This window comes from Ipomoea triloba, chromosome 1 (genome assembly GCF_003576645.1).
Source record: "Ipomoea triloba cultivar NCNSP0323 chromosome 1, ASM357664v1".
Taxonomy (NCBI): Eukaryota; Viridiplantae; Streptophyta; class Magnoliopsida; order Solanales; family Convolvulaceae; genus Ipomoea; species Ipomoea triloba.
The window spans coordinates 26430547-26448018 of NC_044916.1; the positions used below are offsets into that span (position 1 = coordinate 26430547).

At 33.9% G+C, this 17472-nt stretch overlaps 3 protein-coding genes across 7 annotated transcripts in view; all 3 read left to right on the plus strand.

Moving 5' to 3' along the window:
* The window catches only part of LOC116028278 (protein FLX-like 1), an 8200-nt gene extending 972 nt beyond the window's left edge, over positions 1–7228 (plus strand). The window contains exons 2-7 of one of the 5 annotated variants that reach the window (XR_004100111.1): positions 357–1020; positions 1097–1260; positions 1659–1759; positions 2051–3648; positions 5622–5681; positions 6985–7204. Coding sequence is in view for 1 of the 5 variants with exons in the window: in XM_031269931.1 (XP_031125791.1) it covers positions 416–1020; positions 1097–1260; positions 1659–1759; positions 2045–2143 (969 nt within the window). In the remaining 4 variants the exon portion in view is untranslated. Of the gene's footprint in view, positions 1–356; positions 1021–1096; positions 1261–1658; positions 1760–2044; positions 3649–5621; positions 5682–6981 lie in introns of those variants that run through there. The other 4 variants (XR_004100106.1, XR_004100105.1, XR_004100107.1 and 1 more) reach the window with 4 other exon arrangements.
* A 2528-nt stretch (positions 7229–9756) lies between these two features.
* LOC115997426 (protein Jade-1) lies at positions 9757–10953 on the plus strand. The gene is made up of 2 exons (XM_031236982.1): positions 9757–10667; positions 10756–10953. Exons 1-2 carry the CDS (start codon positions 9831–9833, stop codon positions 10807–10809), a joined length of 891 nt encoding a protein of 296 aa, XP_031092842.1. The 5' UTR covers positions 9757–9830; the 3' UTR covers positions 10810–10953.
* Positions 10954–13417: 2464 nt separating this feature from the next.
* LOC116002219 (SH2 domain-containing protein B) overlaps positions 13418–17472 on the plus strand; it is a 6838-nt gene continuing 2783 nt past the window's right edge. The window contains exons 1-7 of the mRNA XM_031242298.1: positions 13418–13706; positions 14552–14743; positions 15410–15619; positions 15695–15784; positions 16141–16218; positions 16303–16467; positions 16887–17255. Coding sequence (XP_031098158.1) covers positions 13551–13706; positions 14552–14743; positions 15410–15619; positions 15695–15784; positions 16141–16218; positions 16303–16467; positions 16887–17255 — 1260 coding nt within the window. The 5' untranslated portion in view covers positions 13418–13550. The remainder of the gene's footprint in view (positions 13707–14551; positions 14744–15409; positions 15620–15694; positions 15785–16140; positions 16219–16302; positions 16468–16886; positions 17256–17472) is intronic.

A 17472-nucleotide genomic window follows, 5' to 3' on the forward strand; every position in this document is an offset into this window, starting at 1 on the left:
TTTTTTTTTTTTTTTTTTTTTTTTTTTTTTTTTTTTTTTTTTTTTTTTTTGTTCTTATAATTTTCTATGATTGGTTGATTTCGTTAATTAGATTGTTAAGAATGCCAGGGCTTGGGAGAAACTGGAATGAAATGTTCGAAAACATTTCCAGTTGATTAAAAGTTTCATTTAAATAATTGGTGCATTTGCTGCTTTAATATAATATCAATAAGCGTATTTACGATGGTCTATTCTGATTTCTTTTCCGCTTCATCTGGTTGAACACTGTTTTCTATAATTACTTTCATGCATTTGACATGGATTAAAGGCCTTTTAAAATCAAGTTGTTAACTTGTTCTTCATATTATATTCTCAAGGAATCAAATTGGATTGAGCTTTTGTACATATCGTCTTGATAAAAACAAAAAAAAAAAAAATGTCTGGACGAAATCTTGGTCCTCATCCGATAAAAGGTGCACCCCACACTGTGATGGCTCCACCTATTCACGAGCCGCCACCCTTTGCAAGAGGCTGCGGGCCAGTTCCTTATCCTGTAATGCTTGAGGAAATGAGAGAGTCACAGTATGGGATGCCGCCACCCAGGCAAATCGCTCCACACCCTGCTATCCTTGAGGAGCATCTTGCAGCTCAGCATGAGGATATTCAAGGATTACTGGTTGACAACCAGAGGTTGGCTGCAACTCATGTAGCACTCAAAGAGGAACTAGAAGTTACACAATTTGATCTTCAGCGAACAGATCAATATGCACGTGCCTTGTATGCTGAGAATGACATGCAAATCAGAGAACTTTATGAGAAGTCTGCAAAGATGGAAATGGATCTCCAATCTGTAGAAGTTATGAGAGTTGAGCTTATGCGAGTACGTGCTGATATTAAAGATTTAAATGCTTCAAAACAAGAGCTCACTACTGAACTCCAGGGGATGACTCAAGATTTGACTAGGATGAACGCAGATTTGCAACGAACTCCAGCTATAAAGGCAGAAATTGAAAATCTTAGACAGGAATTGCAGCGATCAAGGTAATAATGTTTTCATTTGCCTTGTGCCCCTATGTTTTCTTGAGTCTTGACCATATTGCCTTTGGTTGTCCTGTAGGGCTGCCATTGAGAACGAGAAGAAGGGATATGCAGCAAACTATGAGCATGGTCAGGTTATGCAAAAGAACTTGCACTCAATGTCTCGAGAACTGGAAACGCTCCGTGCAGAGATGGCCAATGCAGAAAAGAAAGCTCGTGCTGCAGCTTCAGTTGGGAATCCGGGTATTTATTCTCTCTTGAGATCTGCCAACTTGCAGATAATGGCCTCAATTTTAGGAGTTGGTGCACTTTCTTTAATGCTTTTGCTAGTTTCTTTCATTTTCTTGATCAACTTTTAGTCTGTAATTTCTTTTTTGGACTTAATTTCTTGGCGTGAATTTTCTTGTTGAAGTTAATTGCCTAAAATACTTTGCTTGAAGTATGAACCTTCTAATAATTTTATATCCTCAATTGATTTCAATTGAATTATTAAGTCTTTTAAGTTTTATAGGCTTTGCAAACTAATTTAGAAGTCCATATTTCACAACGGTGGAGAATTTGTTACCTGCATGCATAAGTTTTAATGTCATGAACAATTAAGGCATTGCTGAACTTGCTTGACAGGATTTTGTTTTCAACAGTTGCAGGTTATAATGGAAATTATGCTAATCCTGAGTCAGGCTATGCCGGAAATTATTATCCTGTTGGTTATGGCATGAACCCCATAAATCCCGTGCATCCTGTAAGTGGAACGGCACAGATTTTATTTTCTCTAATAAGCTTTGCAGAATGACTTACTCTGATTGAGTGATTATGAAATAATTTCTTTTGAAAATATAAATCCCATATATCCTTCTATGATGTATGTAGACTGATATATTCCTAATCCTTTTTCAAATTTTAAGGTTTGCACAAGAAAATATTTTGATTGAATGATTATAAAGTGCACTCTTTTGTGAGACATAGTTTCTTATTTCTTTTGAAATAACCAAGATGTTTTATTATTTAAAATTTCCTTTTATCTCAGCCGCAGACTGGAGCTGAAGGTTATTCTCAATATGGACCTGGACCTGGACCTGCTGCCTGGGGTGCTTATAATATGCAGCAAGCTCAAGGACTCAGATGAACTAGTTTATACTAGGTTGCAACCTTGTGTTTTGCATACTGCATTCTGGTACTACACGTTGGAACCCAGAGTTTGGTTTCAGATGATAGAAACTTGATTATTCTGGGACATGCTTTATTTGGGTAGAAAATTTGCATGTCTGTTGCTGTTTGTTTCATAATCCAGGACAAGTATTTGTCACCATGTTTTATAGGAGATATTTTATGGTATGCTTAGTTGCCTTGTTTTGTCTACTTTCACTTATTTCATCCTTGAAAAAAATGCAATCTGTGCATTGTTATATTGAAGCAGCTTCATATTTGCAAATACTATATATTTGCAGTTTCTATAATCAAGCAGGCTCTATGTGCGAATACTAAACTGAAGCAGCTCGGATCCTTGTAATTGTTCCTATGTGTTTAATTATAGGTATCTGTCAGGTGTATCTTCATTTCCATAGCACATAAGCATTTTCTTTTAGTGCTTGTTTGGCTCATCTTATTTTGGAGCTTATCTACTAAAAAAAAAATAGGAGTGGGGCCAATACTAAATAATATAACAAGGGGGTTTTGCGGTGGTTAAGAGTAAAAAAACCAGTGCCCCCTTTTTGTACAAGCCATTAGCTGGGCCAAACAAATACTTAGGAGCTTATTACTTCAATGGAGGATGATTAATCCCTGTTGCTAATGTGAATTATGAAGGGATCATGAATCCCTTCAATAGTGAACAGATTATTAATCCCACCCGGCCACCCCTCGCACCACTTTATTCTATCCCATTTTTTCTAAAGATTAGGTGGTGGGCCAGCACTTAATTCAGCACCTTATTTTTTGGACCAATTAGGAGAAGAGGGGATTATTAGACCAACCCCGCTTGGTCCCTCAAAGCCAATTGATCTGTATATAATAGATGGCCTCTTCTATGGTTGCTTTACAAGTTAAAATGGTTTTGGTGGTTTCTAGACTCTAGTGATGTCCTTTTGTTCTTCACTCAAGAATAGCTGTATCCGAATCTCCTTTGTTTGTTCTTTGGATGTTACATCCTTGGTTTTGTGGGGTTGGTAGAAGAGTAGTTCAACCCTTGCAGATGCAACGCTATTGAAAATATGGAGAATAACTGATGGACTTTTGAGGTAGTGGAAGCTTAAGAAAGGGAGTGCAGACTGATGTGCTCCTTCAAACAGCATAAAGAAGCATTATCTAGTATTTTGATGTAACCCATGTTCTGTTGAGTCTTGTATATTTGGAGGCTGGAGACTTGTCCTGGAATAAGAGTAATGTTCCCCTTATCTGAATCCTTACATTCATATGTGCACATTTGAGAAGACCAAGTATTAAGCAGTCTGGAAGTTTGGAGCTTTGGGCTTGAAGGGAACTATTTCCCATCAATATGTATTAGTATCTCTCTGTGCTGATTTCTAATAGGGTGGAATAGCCAAACTTCTTTGTGAATCTTTTCTGCACCAGTCTCTTGCCCATGGAAATGAAGACGAAAAAGAGGTCAAATGCCAATAAAAGAAGGTGCTGGTAGGCAATACTTTTTTTCCTCCCTCTGTTTCTGCTTTTATGATCTATGGCTGGGTTAGAGAATTCACCCTATAACACTGTATGATAAGATGCATAGTGATTTTGTAGTTTAAGTTGTATGAATATTCTAAGATAGCCTATCTTGCTTCACTACAAAGTACTCTTTCTGTTTTCACATATCTAGAACTCTAGAGGACTGTATCCTCTCCTCTATGTGCACTCAGAAATATATGTTCTAGATAATCTTCCATTGATTCTGTATTTGAGTTCACATGCAGGGGTTGTTATTATCAAGAAGAAACTATGTTATTCAGTTATAAAGAGTCTAGTATACTTTACTGTGCCTTTCTGTGCTTGGAGTGTTGTGTCAAGATTGCGTTGCAAAGATATTGTCAAAGGTTGGGTATTTTTTTTTTAAAATAAATTAATTTAATCATGTCTCTGTACTTATTCAGAAATGAAAATTTGAAAACTTAAATCCATATTTTCTATTTTACAATTGTCCCTAAACTTGAAGCCAATGCCATTGATAATTAATTACCTTTCCTGAAAGCTGATTGCAATACTAATATAGTAATATTAATCTACTTATGTTTACAATTAAAATCTTATGTATTTAAATATTAAGTTATTATTTTCAATGATATTTACATAAATCAATAAATCATCATGCAGTATTACAGATTTGATTTTTCAAATTAGTTCTTCTCAAATTAATGAATAAACTAGTCATTGTCTAAACTCCAATTTTGTGGTAAAAATCTTAATGCATTTTACAAGTACAGTAGAACTTATTATTTCTAGTTTTCAATGTTATTTTGTATAGATCATGCACTACCAAAAGATTTTATTATTTTAAGTAATTTTCTCAAATTAATTTATTAGTCATTGTCTAAAATAAAATTTTAGGGCACAAACTTAATACTATTTTCAGAAAAATAAATACTCTTTGCAGTGGTATATATGGCCAGGAGATACTTGAAAGCATTGATGGGATATGAGATGCAATAATCATAAATCACTGCAAGAGTGTTAAGTGTTTAACTGTTAGACTAGTCAGTAATTTTGTGGATGGTCAAGATCTGTATGCCTGGGTGGATATCTAGGTATGGATGGTCCCAATATTTGTAATGAAGGTATTGTTGTTGTTGGCTATGTCCCAGATAATAACTTTTAGATGTGTCAATGATGACTGTTTTGTTTTTTGGATTTTATAGAAGTTTCTTAGCTGTTAGCTTCTTTGTGCAGATTATTCAGTGGGTAGGTGGAATGATGTTATATGCATATAGCCCACTCCCTACATATTGTTTTGCAATGCATAATCCCAACTTAGTGCTAAGTTGGTAAAATTTCTTGATGAGATGTGGGAACTGTCTAGTGATTAGTTACTACTTTGTCATGAAGTCTAGAGCCACTGCTGTGCATACTTACAGGTTATAGTGCTGTGCTGTTTCTGTTGAGTGGTTGTGTGGGTGTGTTTTTTCAGTAAAATTATTTTTATTGAAAGCACCACGAGGTTAAACCAAAGATATAGCACTTTGTTTGTAAATTATATAGTAAAAAATTGCTTGCAATAACTTGTCATCTTCATATGTAGAGCCTTGGGCTAACCTATTCCAAAAGCTTATGGCATGCTATCTCATAGCATGAAAAGTTCTGTTGAGAAGTGTCTGGGAAGCTATATTTATTGTTATATATGCTTTAGTTTGGAGATCAGTTGAGTGAAGTAAATAACATGTGGTGGAACAATGTTATATAGATGTCTAAGTTTATTCCTATTTATAAGTTCTATTACCTAGTTCTTGAAGAATTCTTGTAAACCCCAACTGAATTCTCTGGTTCTCTGCTTTTTCTTTTATGTTAATATTTATGCTGCATGTCATTTGTTTGCTCCATTACCCAATTTGAACTTTTGTTACTCTAATATGGGGTTTCACCATTTGTCTGACTTCCAAATGGTCTTTGATTTCCAGATTGGTACTTGGATTTCAGCGAGGACTGTTAGTTCCACTCAATCTTTACATGAAAATGTGGTAAGAATATCTTCAGACCCTTTACGTTGAGAAATTCTGCTGATTACTCTTGCCATTTTGAACACTTTATAGCAGTTAGCCATTTCATCAGTTGTTTATCATGGGCACTTTTATGCTTTGATTTCTGGTTAATATTGAATCTCTAAGATTGATTCTATGTTGCTTTAATAGATCACTTCTTCTTCCTCTTCCATGGAAATGCTTCCTCCCAAGAAACTTAGGGAAACTCCATTAAAACTTCAAGATTGTTTCCCTAATTCAAAAATGCATTTACTAGAAAGAAATTTTTTTTTTTGGTGGATATTTACTAGAAAGAAAATAATTCATTTTATATTTATACATCTTCAAAGAAAAAATATTTCTTCCTGACCATGGAAATGCTTCCTCCCAAGAAACTCAGGGAAACTCCATTAAAACTTCAATATTGTTTCCCTAATTCAAAAATGCATTTACTAAAAAGAAATTAGTTCATTTTATATTTATACATCTTTAAAGAAAATATTTACAAATGTACACTCATATTTGTTATATTTGTATATTTCTCTCACATTTCGTATCATGTGTCTCTGTGTGACTTTTCCTATTTCTATACTATCTAGGTCTTCCATAAAAATATTGAAGCATCCATTATGATGCTTGTACTTAAGAGTGCTTGGCTCCCATTGGGTCAGCATTACATATTTACATTTCATAACACCATTTTCAGCTTTTGCTGTCAAATACTATTAATTTATTAAATGTGTTTTCGTTGATTAGCCTTGTTTGAAAAAAAAAAAAAAAAGAAACTAAGGTTTGCATTCTTATTGTGTGTCTAAAATTCTATATATGCTTAGGAGACATGAGATGTTGGGAATTTGAATGCATATCTTACAATATTAACAAGATTCTTTTGTTCCTGATGATGTGAGAATTTCTCACGGGCCATTCTGTAAACAATACTAGCATAGTTTATTCTACAAATGTAACATGAGGCAGCATGGATTTTAAAGATTTCATTTGAATGAACCGAAGAATTTCCAACATAGAAATTGTTATTTGTACCTTTTTTTTTTGTGGCCCCAAGTGATGTCGCTTGTGACATATGATTCAACCTATTCATTGGAAAGTCATGACTGATTCCAATAATGCCATATCATTTGGGACAAGGTTTGGTGAAAAAAATTGGGCTAGTAGCATTACCTCTAAACACAGCACTGTTTACTTATGTTTAAGACAAAAATTTCAACTTTTACAGTTTACTTACGGTTGCAGGTCATTATTGATATCGGTTTCAAATTCTAAAAGAAAATTATTGTTTCAGCAGATTGACTAAGATTTGGTATAGGTGCTGCAGAATGCATCTCTGCTACCAAATACTGACTGGGATTGAGGGAGGAATCGAGGTAAACTTGCAAAGAAGCTATTGGAGATTCATATTAATTGTTTCCATTTGCCATTGCAATATGAGGTCACATGTACAGATACAATCGATTAACACTCAAAATCTTATACCAATATTGACACAGAGATTTGCAAGAGTTCAATTCATATCATTTTTACTTAAATAATGCGTTAATTATTTTCTTCATAAATTCAACTATGTTCTTGCACAAAATTTGCAATAACATTTATAATTTTATTATTTATATAGATTTAACAATTTGGACAAAATTGAAGACATTACTTCTTTTTTTTTTTTTTTTTTTTTTTTTTTTTTTTTTTTTTTTTTTTTTTTTTTTTTTTTTTTTTTTTTTTTTTTTTTTTTTGTTAATCTATATAAATAATAAAATTATAAATGTTATTGCAAATTTTGTGCAAGAACATAGTTGAATTTATGAAGAAATAATTACGCATTATTTAAGTAAAATGATTGAATTGAACTCTTGCAAATCTCTGTGTCAATATTGTATAAGATTTTGAGTGTTAATCGATTGTATCTGTACATGTGACCTCATATTGCAATGGCAAATGGAAACAATTAATATGAATCTCCAATAGCTTCTTTGCAAGTTTACCTCGATTCCTCCCTCAATCCCAGTCAGTATTTGGTAGCAGAGATGCATTCTGCAGCACCTATACCAAATCTTAGTCAATCTGCTGAAACAATAATTTTCTTTTAGAATTTGAAACCGATATCAATAATGACCTGCAACCGTAAGTAAACTGTAAAAGTTGAAATTTTTGTCTTAAACATAAGTAAACAGTGCTGTGTTTAGAGGTAATGCTACTAGCCCAATTTTTTTCACCAAACCTTGTCCCAAATGATATGGCATTATTGGAATCAGTCATGACTTTCCAATGAATAGGTTGAATCATATGTCACAAGCGACATCACTTGGGGCCACAAAAAAAAAAGGTACAAATAACAATTTCTATGTTGGAAATTCTTCGGTTCATTCAAATGAAATCTTTAAAATCCATGCTGCCTCATGTTACATTTGTAGAATAAACTATGCTAGTATTGTTTACAGAATGGCCCGTGAGAAATTCTCACATCATCAGGAACAAANTTTGTTCCTGATGATGTGAGAATTTCTCACGGGCCATTCTGTAAACAATACTAGCATAGTTTATTCTACAAATGTAACATGAGGCAGCATGGATTTTAAAGATTTCATTTGAATGAACCGAAGAATTTCCAACATAGAAATTGTTATTTGTACCTTTTTTTTTTGTGGCCCCAAGTGATGTCGCTTGTGACATATGATTCAACCTATTCATTGGAAAGTCATGACTGATTCCAATAATGCCATATCATTTGGGACAAGGTTTGGTGAAAAAAATTGGGCTAGTAGCATTACCTCTAAACACAGCACTGTTTACTTATGTTTAAGACAAAAATTTCAACTTTTACAGTTTACTTACGGTTGCAGGTCATTATTGATATCGGTTTCAAATTCTAAAAGAAAATTATTGTTTCAGCAGATTGACTAAGATTTGGTATAGGTGCTGCAGAATGCATCTCTGCTACCAAATACTGACTGGGATTGAGGGAGGAATCGAGGTAAACTTGCAAAGAAGCTATTGGAGATTCATATTAATTGTTTCCATTTGCCATTGCAATATGAGGTCACATGTACAGATACAATCGATTAACACTCAAAATCTTATACAATATTGACACAGAGATTTGCAAGAGTTCAATTCAATCATTTTACTTAAATAATGCGTAATTATTTCTTCATAAATTCAACTATGTTCTTGCACAAAATTTGCAATAACATTTATAATTTTATTATTTATATAGATTAACAATTTGGACAAAATTGAAGACATTACTTTTTTTTTTTTTTTTTTTTTTTTTTTAGTACTACAATCTAACCTATCCATATTACTCTTTATATATATACACACATATTCTTAAATTTGTGTAAGAGGTTTTACATTTTAATTGAGCATTTGGTTCATTGTTGTAGACCAAAAGTTATATAGTCATTTGAGCAAATGATTAATGCATTTATTTTTTATTGTATTACCTATTTTACATCTTCATTTCTATATTTGATATTACAATTAATTTATTTTTATCATTTTAATTAAAATTACTGAAATCTAATTTGAATATTGGAGTTGAGCGGAAAGATGAAAAAGTACATTAGATATTACAATAGTTGAGCTTCAAATTTATTTATTTATTTTTTTTTGCAAACTCAAAAAATGTTTCTAAAAATTGGAATATGTATTTAAAAAAATGGAGAGCATGCCTTGGTTTGAAAAGAATGAATATATAATCGGAATAAAAAGAAAATTAATATTAAAGCCTTTTTTAAAATTTGTTTTTTGAAGTGTGCTATTGCCTATTGCTATTGGATTACAATTTACAAAGATGTTGGAGTTTGTAAAATTTGAGTTTTTGGCGGCAATATTTGACTGCATTTTCCGTTAAAACTTAAACGCTGGCCGCGACACCGTTTTAACATTAAAATGGGAAAATACTTTCCCGCTATAACCAAAAACATTTGGGAACGGAATTCCAAAATTGCCCAAATCGCATTCGCATCAAATTGTCCTTCCCTTCCCGCGTTTTCAAAATTTTGATTTTTCATTTAAAATCAATGACGCCCCAAAATCTTCTTTTTAATTATCTCATATTTTCTCATTCCACAGTCCCTAAACCGCACACAATTACACTGTTTGTTTTCTCTTGTCCAATTCCAATTCTGCAATTGAATGGGGGGCAAACTTGAAGCATTACCACCTCTCAAAAGGTTCATTCTAATGCAAAAACACCAAGAAAATGACGTTGTTCTTCCTGCCAAAAAGCGAAAACATTGCCCAGAATCAAATCAACCTCTCCCTTCCCCTTGTTGCCTGCCGGCCAAGAAAAGGGTGTGGGCAATCCACCCACTAGACCTCAATCAAGAATTCAATCCCATATTCGATGACGAGATCGGGGAGGAAAAGGGGATGAAACAAATCCAAGCTGCAGAAAATCAAGAAGCTCAAGAACCAGAAACCAATGATAATGATGATGATGGGATTGTGTGTGCTGTCTGTGAAAGCACAGACGGGGACCCATCAGATCCCATAGTCCTCTGCGACGGCTGTGATCTCATGGTTCACACCACCTGTTACGGCCACCCCTTCACCAACGGAGTTCCCGAAGGCGATTGGTTCTGCGCCCACTGTCTCGCAAAACCCCAAACCCAAACCCCCATTTCTTGCTCCCTCTGCCCGCTCCCCGCCGGCGCTCTGAAACCTACCACCGACGGGAAATGGGCCCACCTCGTATGCGCTCTCTTCGTTCCCGAGGTGTTCTTCGCCGACCCGGAAGCCCGGGAAGGGATCGATTGCAGCAAAGTGCCCAAGAGAAGATGGGAGCGCAAATGTTATGTCTGCAAATCCAGAAATGGGTGCGCCATTGATTGCTCTGAGCCCAAATGCCCCTTGGCCTTTCATGTCACTTGTGGCTTGGAACAGGATTTGTGTATTGAGTATAATCAAGGCAGAACTAAAGGCGCCATTGTTGCTGGATTTTGCAAAGCCCATTCTGATTTGTGGAAAAAGGTTAAATCTTTTGCATTTTTATGTTGGCGGTTCATAGTATAATTTGTCAATTTTGATTTAAATTTTTTTCATTAATGGATTTGTGCAGCAACAACAAACAGGGAAGTTCAAGATTGTTGCCAGAGATGAGGAGGAGAAATAGGAGTGGTGAAGAGATTTCAAATCTTGAAAGAGAACTGAAATTTGGGTTGTTTTAGTGAGAAAATATATACCTAGTTTGTAGCAGGGCATTGTTGTAATTCATCACTCATGTTTACTTTAATGAGAATTAAATTGTTTGGGACAATTTCAAGTAGTTCATTTTTAAGAGCCATTTCCATTTTTTTTCCTATTGTTATTAGGGCATTGCCAATTTTAGTCCACTTCATTAATTTTTGTCACATTACAGCCAGTCTTATTTAATCTTTGTCATTTTTAGTCTACCGTTAAAATTTTCTTCAAATTGCCGTTCAAAATATGTGTATTTTTTGTTTTTTCATGCTTTGGTCATCTCCTTAATCTTTTGCAGTGGTTTTTCTTACACATTTTTATCCATTGAAGAGGTCCGACGGAAGCTATGTGATCCACATTACAAAGCCATGACTTTTACCGAACCTCTTCATTGGATGAAAATCTGTTAAGAAAACCACTACAAAGGGTAAAGCAAATGATCAAAGCATGAAAAGATTAAAATATCCCTGTTTTGGATAGTTATTTGACGAAAAATTTAACGGTAGACTAAAAGTGGTAAGGATTAAATAAGACTGGCCGCAATGTGGCAAAAATTAATGAAGTTGACTAAAATTGGCAATGACCCAATAACAATAGGACCAAAAATGAAAATGACTCATTTTTTAATTATAACATTATAATTTCATTTCCTTAAAATAATTTAAGCCCGCAAAATGTACTTTCAAATAACAGCTTGTAAGTAAAAAAATAAAGAATTAAATTGTTCAAAAATGATGAAATTACAAGTCACATACTTTTGAGGATTGATACTTTGGAAGGATTTTAAAGATCTAGATGAATACTAAAAATAAAATTTATATTCAAGTTGAAATGTTTTTTTTTTTTTGAAATCTCAAGTTGAAATGTTTTTAAAATGGAAAAATATTTTTTTAAATTGTGGAAAAAAATTGAATTTTTAAAGGTGGAAAACTGGAAAAGGCATATGTACAGTACACATATTCGGGATAATGTTAATGGAAATGGTAGTGTATTTGGGAAGCTTTAAGTTGGTTGAAAGGAATCGGAATAAGTGATGTGGACATTGAGATTGATTCCCAAGTTGTTTATTATACTTTATTTTTGAATTCTTTTATTTCTGCTTTTGGTTTTCTCATTGATGATGTTAAAGAAGTTGCATCTACGATTGACGATGTAGACTTCTGTTTTGTTAAGCGATCGCCGAATCGTGCTGCCACATGGTTGCTCGTGAAATCGTTTCTTTGTCAGGTTGTAGGGAGTTGTTTGATACTTCTCCTCCTTTTCTTGTTGACTGCCTTTTATTTGATTTAATGAATTAAGTTTTTTTTCTAAAATTTTTTTTTTCTTATTTTGCCCCATTTTTTTTATTCTGATTTTTTTGCCTTCTTTAATAATTTGATTAATGGTGAATTTTTTTTTTTTTTTTTTTTAAAGATGCTATTTTCCAATTTCATTAATTAGATTATCTCACATATTTTTAATTTTTTTGAGTACCTGACTCTGTTACAATGTAGTATGTGTTCATAGCTATTTTCTCACAGTTGTCTCCACTGAGGCTCGAACCCACTCCCATCATCCATGGGGAGTGTTAACCGGGACACCGGATGCCACTAGACCACAAGAAAAAAGATTTTGTAATCAAGAAAAAATAAATGACAAAAAGATATTTAAAACTAAATCAAGAAAAATCACTATAGTCGATAACTAAATTGGTATTAACTCTCATATTTTGTAATCAATTACTCCATATAATTTATATACAATTGAATTTAAGTTTAAAAGAATTTTTATTTCACATTTTAAATATATTAATCCGGTTTAAAAGATGTTCATACACAACATAATAAATGACATAATGCAACAAATTATTATTATTTTTTCCAAAATGGTCTATTAAATTATTATTTATTATATCAGTTAAAACGTCTTTTTTAAAACGAAGATGATATTAAAATGATTGATATGAAATATACCCAAGGTGTATAGTTGTATACCTACTCGGTATGTACTTTGTAGGTCGCAAGGAGCAATTCTCAACCTCAATTTGTGATCCGTACCTAGCCGAGCCATAAAGAATCTTCCTTTTAGTCCAACTCATACTGGCTTGGGAGCCTCCAACCCACATTCATACATTCCCAAGCTCACATATAGTAATCACTGCGTAGACCTCACTCGTATAGTCCAATGTATTTACCACATCAATGATAGAATTAACAAATTGTTTGTCATATACATGAATGATAATTTAATGTAAAATATTAGAGGGTGAAATATGGTAATGTTAATAAAGCTATTAAACTAAATATGATTAAATTAAAAATCCAAATCTAAATATTACAACATCATCATGGAATTAAAATTTAAAATTAGAGATAAGATACAAAAAAAAAAAAAAAAAAAAAAAAAAAAAAAAAANAAAAAGAAGTAAAAATGATAGTCCACAACCCGTAGAATGAGAGCCCAATTTACGTGAGTGGGAATTGGGGAAGACTAGAAGCTGAACTTCCGGTGACACTAAAATAAACCGTTAATTAAACTTTAACAGCCGTCAAGAAACACAATCCAACAAAAACCTGCGCAACGACCCGAACAAAAAAGAGGGAAAGCACAGCAGAGCTGCTTAGATAGAGAAAGAGAGGGGTATATATACACCCAAAGGAGGTTTTTTGATCAAGAAAAGCTGAGGAAAGATACATGGGTATGGACGAAGTCGGTAGTTATGGGCTGTTGAAAGATCTTAAACTGGAATTTAAGGATGTTGAAGATAGAGCACAAAATGGGGGTATCACTTTGTGTTTCTGGCTTTACCTAAACAACCCCACTGCTCTCCCTTCTACAATTCTTCATCAGGTTCTCCTCAGATTTCTCAAACTTTCCTGTGTTTTTTAGGTGCTTATCCCCTTATATGTGTGTGTATATAATCTGTAAATGTGTATAGGTACTTGCATCATGTTTATGAGTGGGTTGTGGAATTAACTATTTTTAGGTGTTTGTTTTCCTTTCTGATGTGTGAACTAAAATGATGGTGTATATAGTTAGCATTGATGATTGGTTTCTAATTTTCTGAATGAGAAAAGATCATGACTTTTTTGGATTTGGGGATGATATTGTATTTAAACAGGTGCTTTTTGGAGTTTGAATGTATTTTCTAAGCATTTTCATTGACTTATGTAGCTAAAGATAGGATTTTGGTGTGATATACCCTTCTATACTGGTTGGTCTGTGAATTTTCAGAGAGGTACTGCCAATTTTGCAACTTTAGAAATTTGTATTTTGTGTTTGGAAGCCTGCTAGGTCTAATTGTGGGCTTTGTTCCTTATTAAACTTATGTGTCTAAAGGCTGGAAATTTGCTGTTAAGTATGATGACAGATGACTTGATGCTCTTGTGATATATGGACAACTCATCATATTTTGACAATTTAAGTCATAATTTTGTAATAAATAATGCAGATGGGCTACTTCCAAGCATAAGTTCATAACATGTTGCATTCATTAAAGATCTTGATTTTCAAAGTATATATTGAAAGACATTCTACATCTTGTGTCATTGTGTGCGCCTGTAGAACTAAAAATGTTTTCTAGATCCTTATGATTTCTTCTCTTGCTATGATTTTGACTCTAAGTTTTGAATTTTCTGCTTCTTTGTGATTGAAGCAAGAAAGCCAAATAATTTCATAAATTTTCTATCATGCAGGCGCACCCAGATATTGCTTCCAATGCTCCTTTCCTTTTATTAGATGAACAGAGTAGAATCGTGCTTTTCCCATTGATTTTTCTACACCAAGAGGCTTCAAGCCCTTCCAATGCCATTTCCTCGAAGCAAATTCCATGTGCATCTAACAAGAATGAATTCCCTGTGAAGAAGTGGGTTCATATTGCATGTGAGGTACAGATCTTATATATTTCTTTCCTTCATCATGCTTCCCTTTTATTATTTTGAGTCATGAACAGCTTATCTTATACTGCTAATAGTGGTAGTATTGGAAGCCTTACTGCACTCTGTTTTGCCTGTTAAGTATTACAATATTCTAATCTTGCCATGGCAAATTAGACGTTCTAGACTTTGGTGTTCTGTTGTAATGTTGACATTTAAAATATGAATTTGAACTTCAGGTCTCCTGACTTAAAAACAGATAATTTGGTTTATCCTTGCCTTCGGTTCTGCATAACTTTGTGCAGCCCAAAGCTAAGTGCAATACGTGCACCTATAGCTCTCTAAGATATTACTATATAAATCATTAATACACATTGCAGCCTTCTGGTGACCATGGTTAGTTTCATATACAGAATGTGCTTCAGTGGCTCTCTATATATAATGCACATAAAGAAAGAGAGTTATAATGCCTAATCTCAGGAATCTAGGAAATTTCAACTTTTTTATTTAAGTGGATGTTGAATGGGAATATAGTATAATCTACTAATTAGCTTCTACCTAATCTTAAGGCATGCACTTGGTAAGGATTCTTGTTCAATTGTTGGTCTCTTTTTGCTGCTCATGTACTTGAGTGCTATTTATCTCCTTCATTAGATGCTTACCCTATGTTCTTTTCAGATCTCGCAAGTTAATTTGCGACTTCACATTGATGGGGAGATTGTTGGAGAGAGGCCTTTGACTTCCTCTCTTAATGATGATTTGCATTCCGATGTTTCAAAGAAGGTATCTCTATGTAGCATAACGGGAAATGATGATGGGTTGCAAGGTTATGTACATGGCGTAGAACTCTTCCATCAAGACTCATCTATTCGAAGTCACTACCTTAAGGTCTTCATATGAATTTAAATAGTGTTTCTGCATTCATGTCAATGTTGTCCGTGCTCACACTTCCCATCTTTGCAGGACAGTCCACTACAACTATCTATTGATAGTTCAAGTGCCTATGAAATTGACGAATACAGTGATGGTGTATGGAGCATTGTTGGTGGGAAGGTTAAGAACATGAAAATGTTTTTCTTCTGTTATTGTTGATTTCTCCTTATTGTACTTTAATCTCAGCCAACTCTAGATATTACCTATTCGTGTGCACTGATTTTCTGTGAAATTTGTAGTGTTAATGTTAGTGATATAACTGTTGGCCACGTTCACACATAGGTGTCTGTCGAATATGTATAGTTGCTTGCACTGCAATGATACTCCATACATTTTGTAGGGATAATGGTTTCCTATTGGTGAAAACATTGTCAATTAGCTTTGAAAGGCGTACTACCTGTAATATGTTCTTAGTTTTTCTGTATGCTTTATGAATAACTTTTTATTTTTACATTTTTCTTTTTTTGAAAAAACAGGCATCTTGTCGCAAGAATTTCTCGCTAGACGTTATGTTACTTGATGCCCTTGGCAGGCCTGCAAACAAAGAACTGGAGGTTTTACTTTTGTGTTTTATTCATTGTACAAGTTAAGCAAACTCCAAGTGTGAATGTATTTACACATGCATTTCTTACCATCAGGTTTTTGCTTCACTTGTATATGCTGATTCTGAGGCACCCGTTGAGAAGCCGCCTGATGGTGAGGCTCCACTTCTTACAAGTTATGATGGACTTGAATTTGATTCATCTGATAGACCAAGCAAAATGATTCAGGGCCGTGCTTCCTTCAAGCTCAAGATATCTCAGGTATTGTGTATTTGCACTTCTATTATTTTAAGTACGAGTACAGAAAATTTTCTAACTGCATTCAAATTCTTCTGATAACTGATGACACTCCTTTGGTGAATTGAAAAATTCACTGTGGACAAGTTACAATTAACATAGAAAAGTAATTTTGTTAACAGTAGAGTTAATCAGCTAATATGGCATCCCTCAAATATGACTGAAACCCCCGCACATTTCCAATTTCATTTTCCTTACTAATGGAAGAATTTACTACATCAAGTTTCCCGAAATTGAATGCTGTTTTTTGAGACAATCTTTCCTGGTAGCTTCTGCAGTTTTTTTCGTTGTGATATTGGACTCAGAAATCTTGATTTGTAGTTTTGAGTGGCATCGTTGAACTAGAGCATCTATCGATTATTAGCCTTTTCTATTTATCTCAGCTCTCATCCAAGTCTGATAATAGGCTCTTCCGCATTAAGTTTGGCATTCAAAAAACGGGTAGATATCCTTTCCTTGAGGCGTTGTCCATACCAATCCGATGTATATCTCGGAGCCGTACCTCAAGGCCATCTTCTGTAACAAGGAAAAAGTCACCGTCTTCTATCCATTTATTAAATAGATCTCAATCTCCTGGGTTGGATGGTGGATTGCCCGAGGTTCTGCATAACATTGTTCATGAAGCAAAGCAGAGCCCTTCGTCAAAGCGGGTCAAATTAGGGCAAGAGAAATCACTCGCAGTTTTGAAGGATGATTGTATATTGAAGGAAGCCGATGAGGAATCAAAATCTCATATGTGGACTACTAATGAGGTAGCTATTACATGTGTTATTTCTGCGTTGCCTACCTCTAACAAGTAGTAGAACTTTCGATGAATTATATGATATTGATTAACATGGTCAAAATACATAATTTCACTGAATACTAAATGGCAGAATATTATATGATTATGGAAATGTCAAAAACCTCATGAAGGTTAGTGTAATTTATCTTCTTTTTTTTTTTTTTTTTTTTTTTTTTTTTTTTTTT

Coding starts and splice junctions, on each gene's coding strand:
- LOC115997426 (XM_031236982.1), top strand. CDS start 9,831: ATGGGGGGCAAACTTGAAGCATTACCACCTCTCAAAAGGTTCATTCTA. Junction 10,668..10,755: donor ATTCTGATTTGTGGAAAAAG/GTTAAATCTTTT, acceptor GGATTTGTGCAG/CAACAACAAACAGGGAAGTT.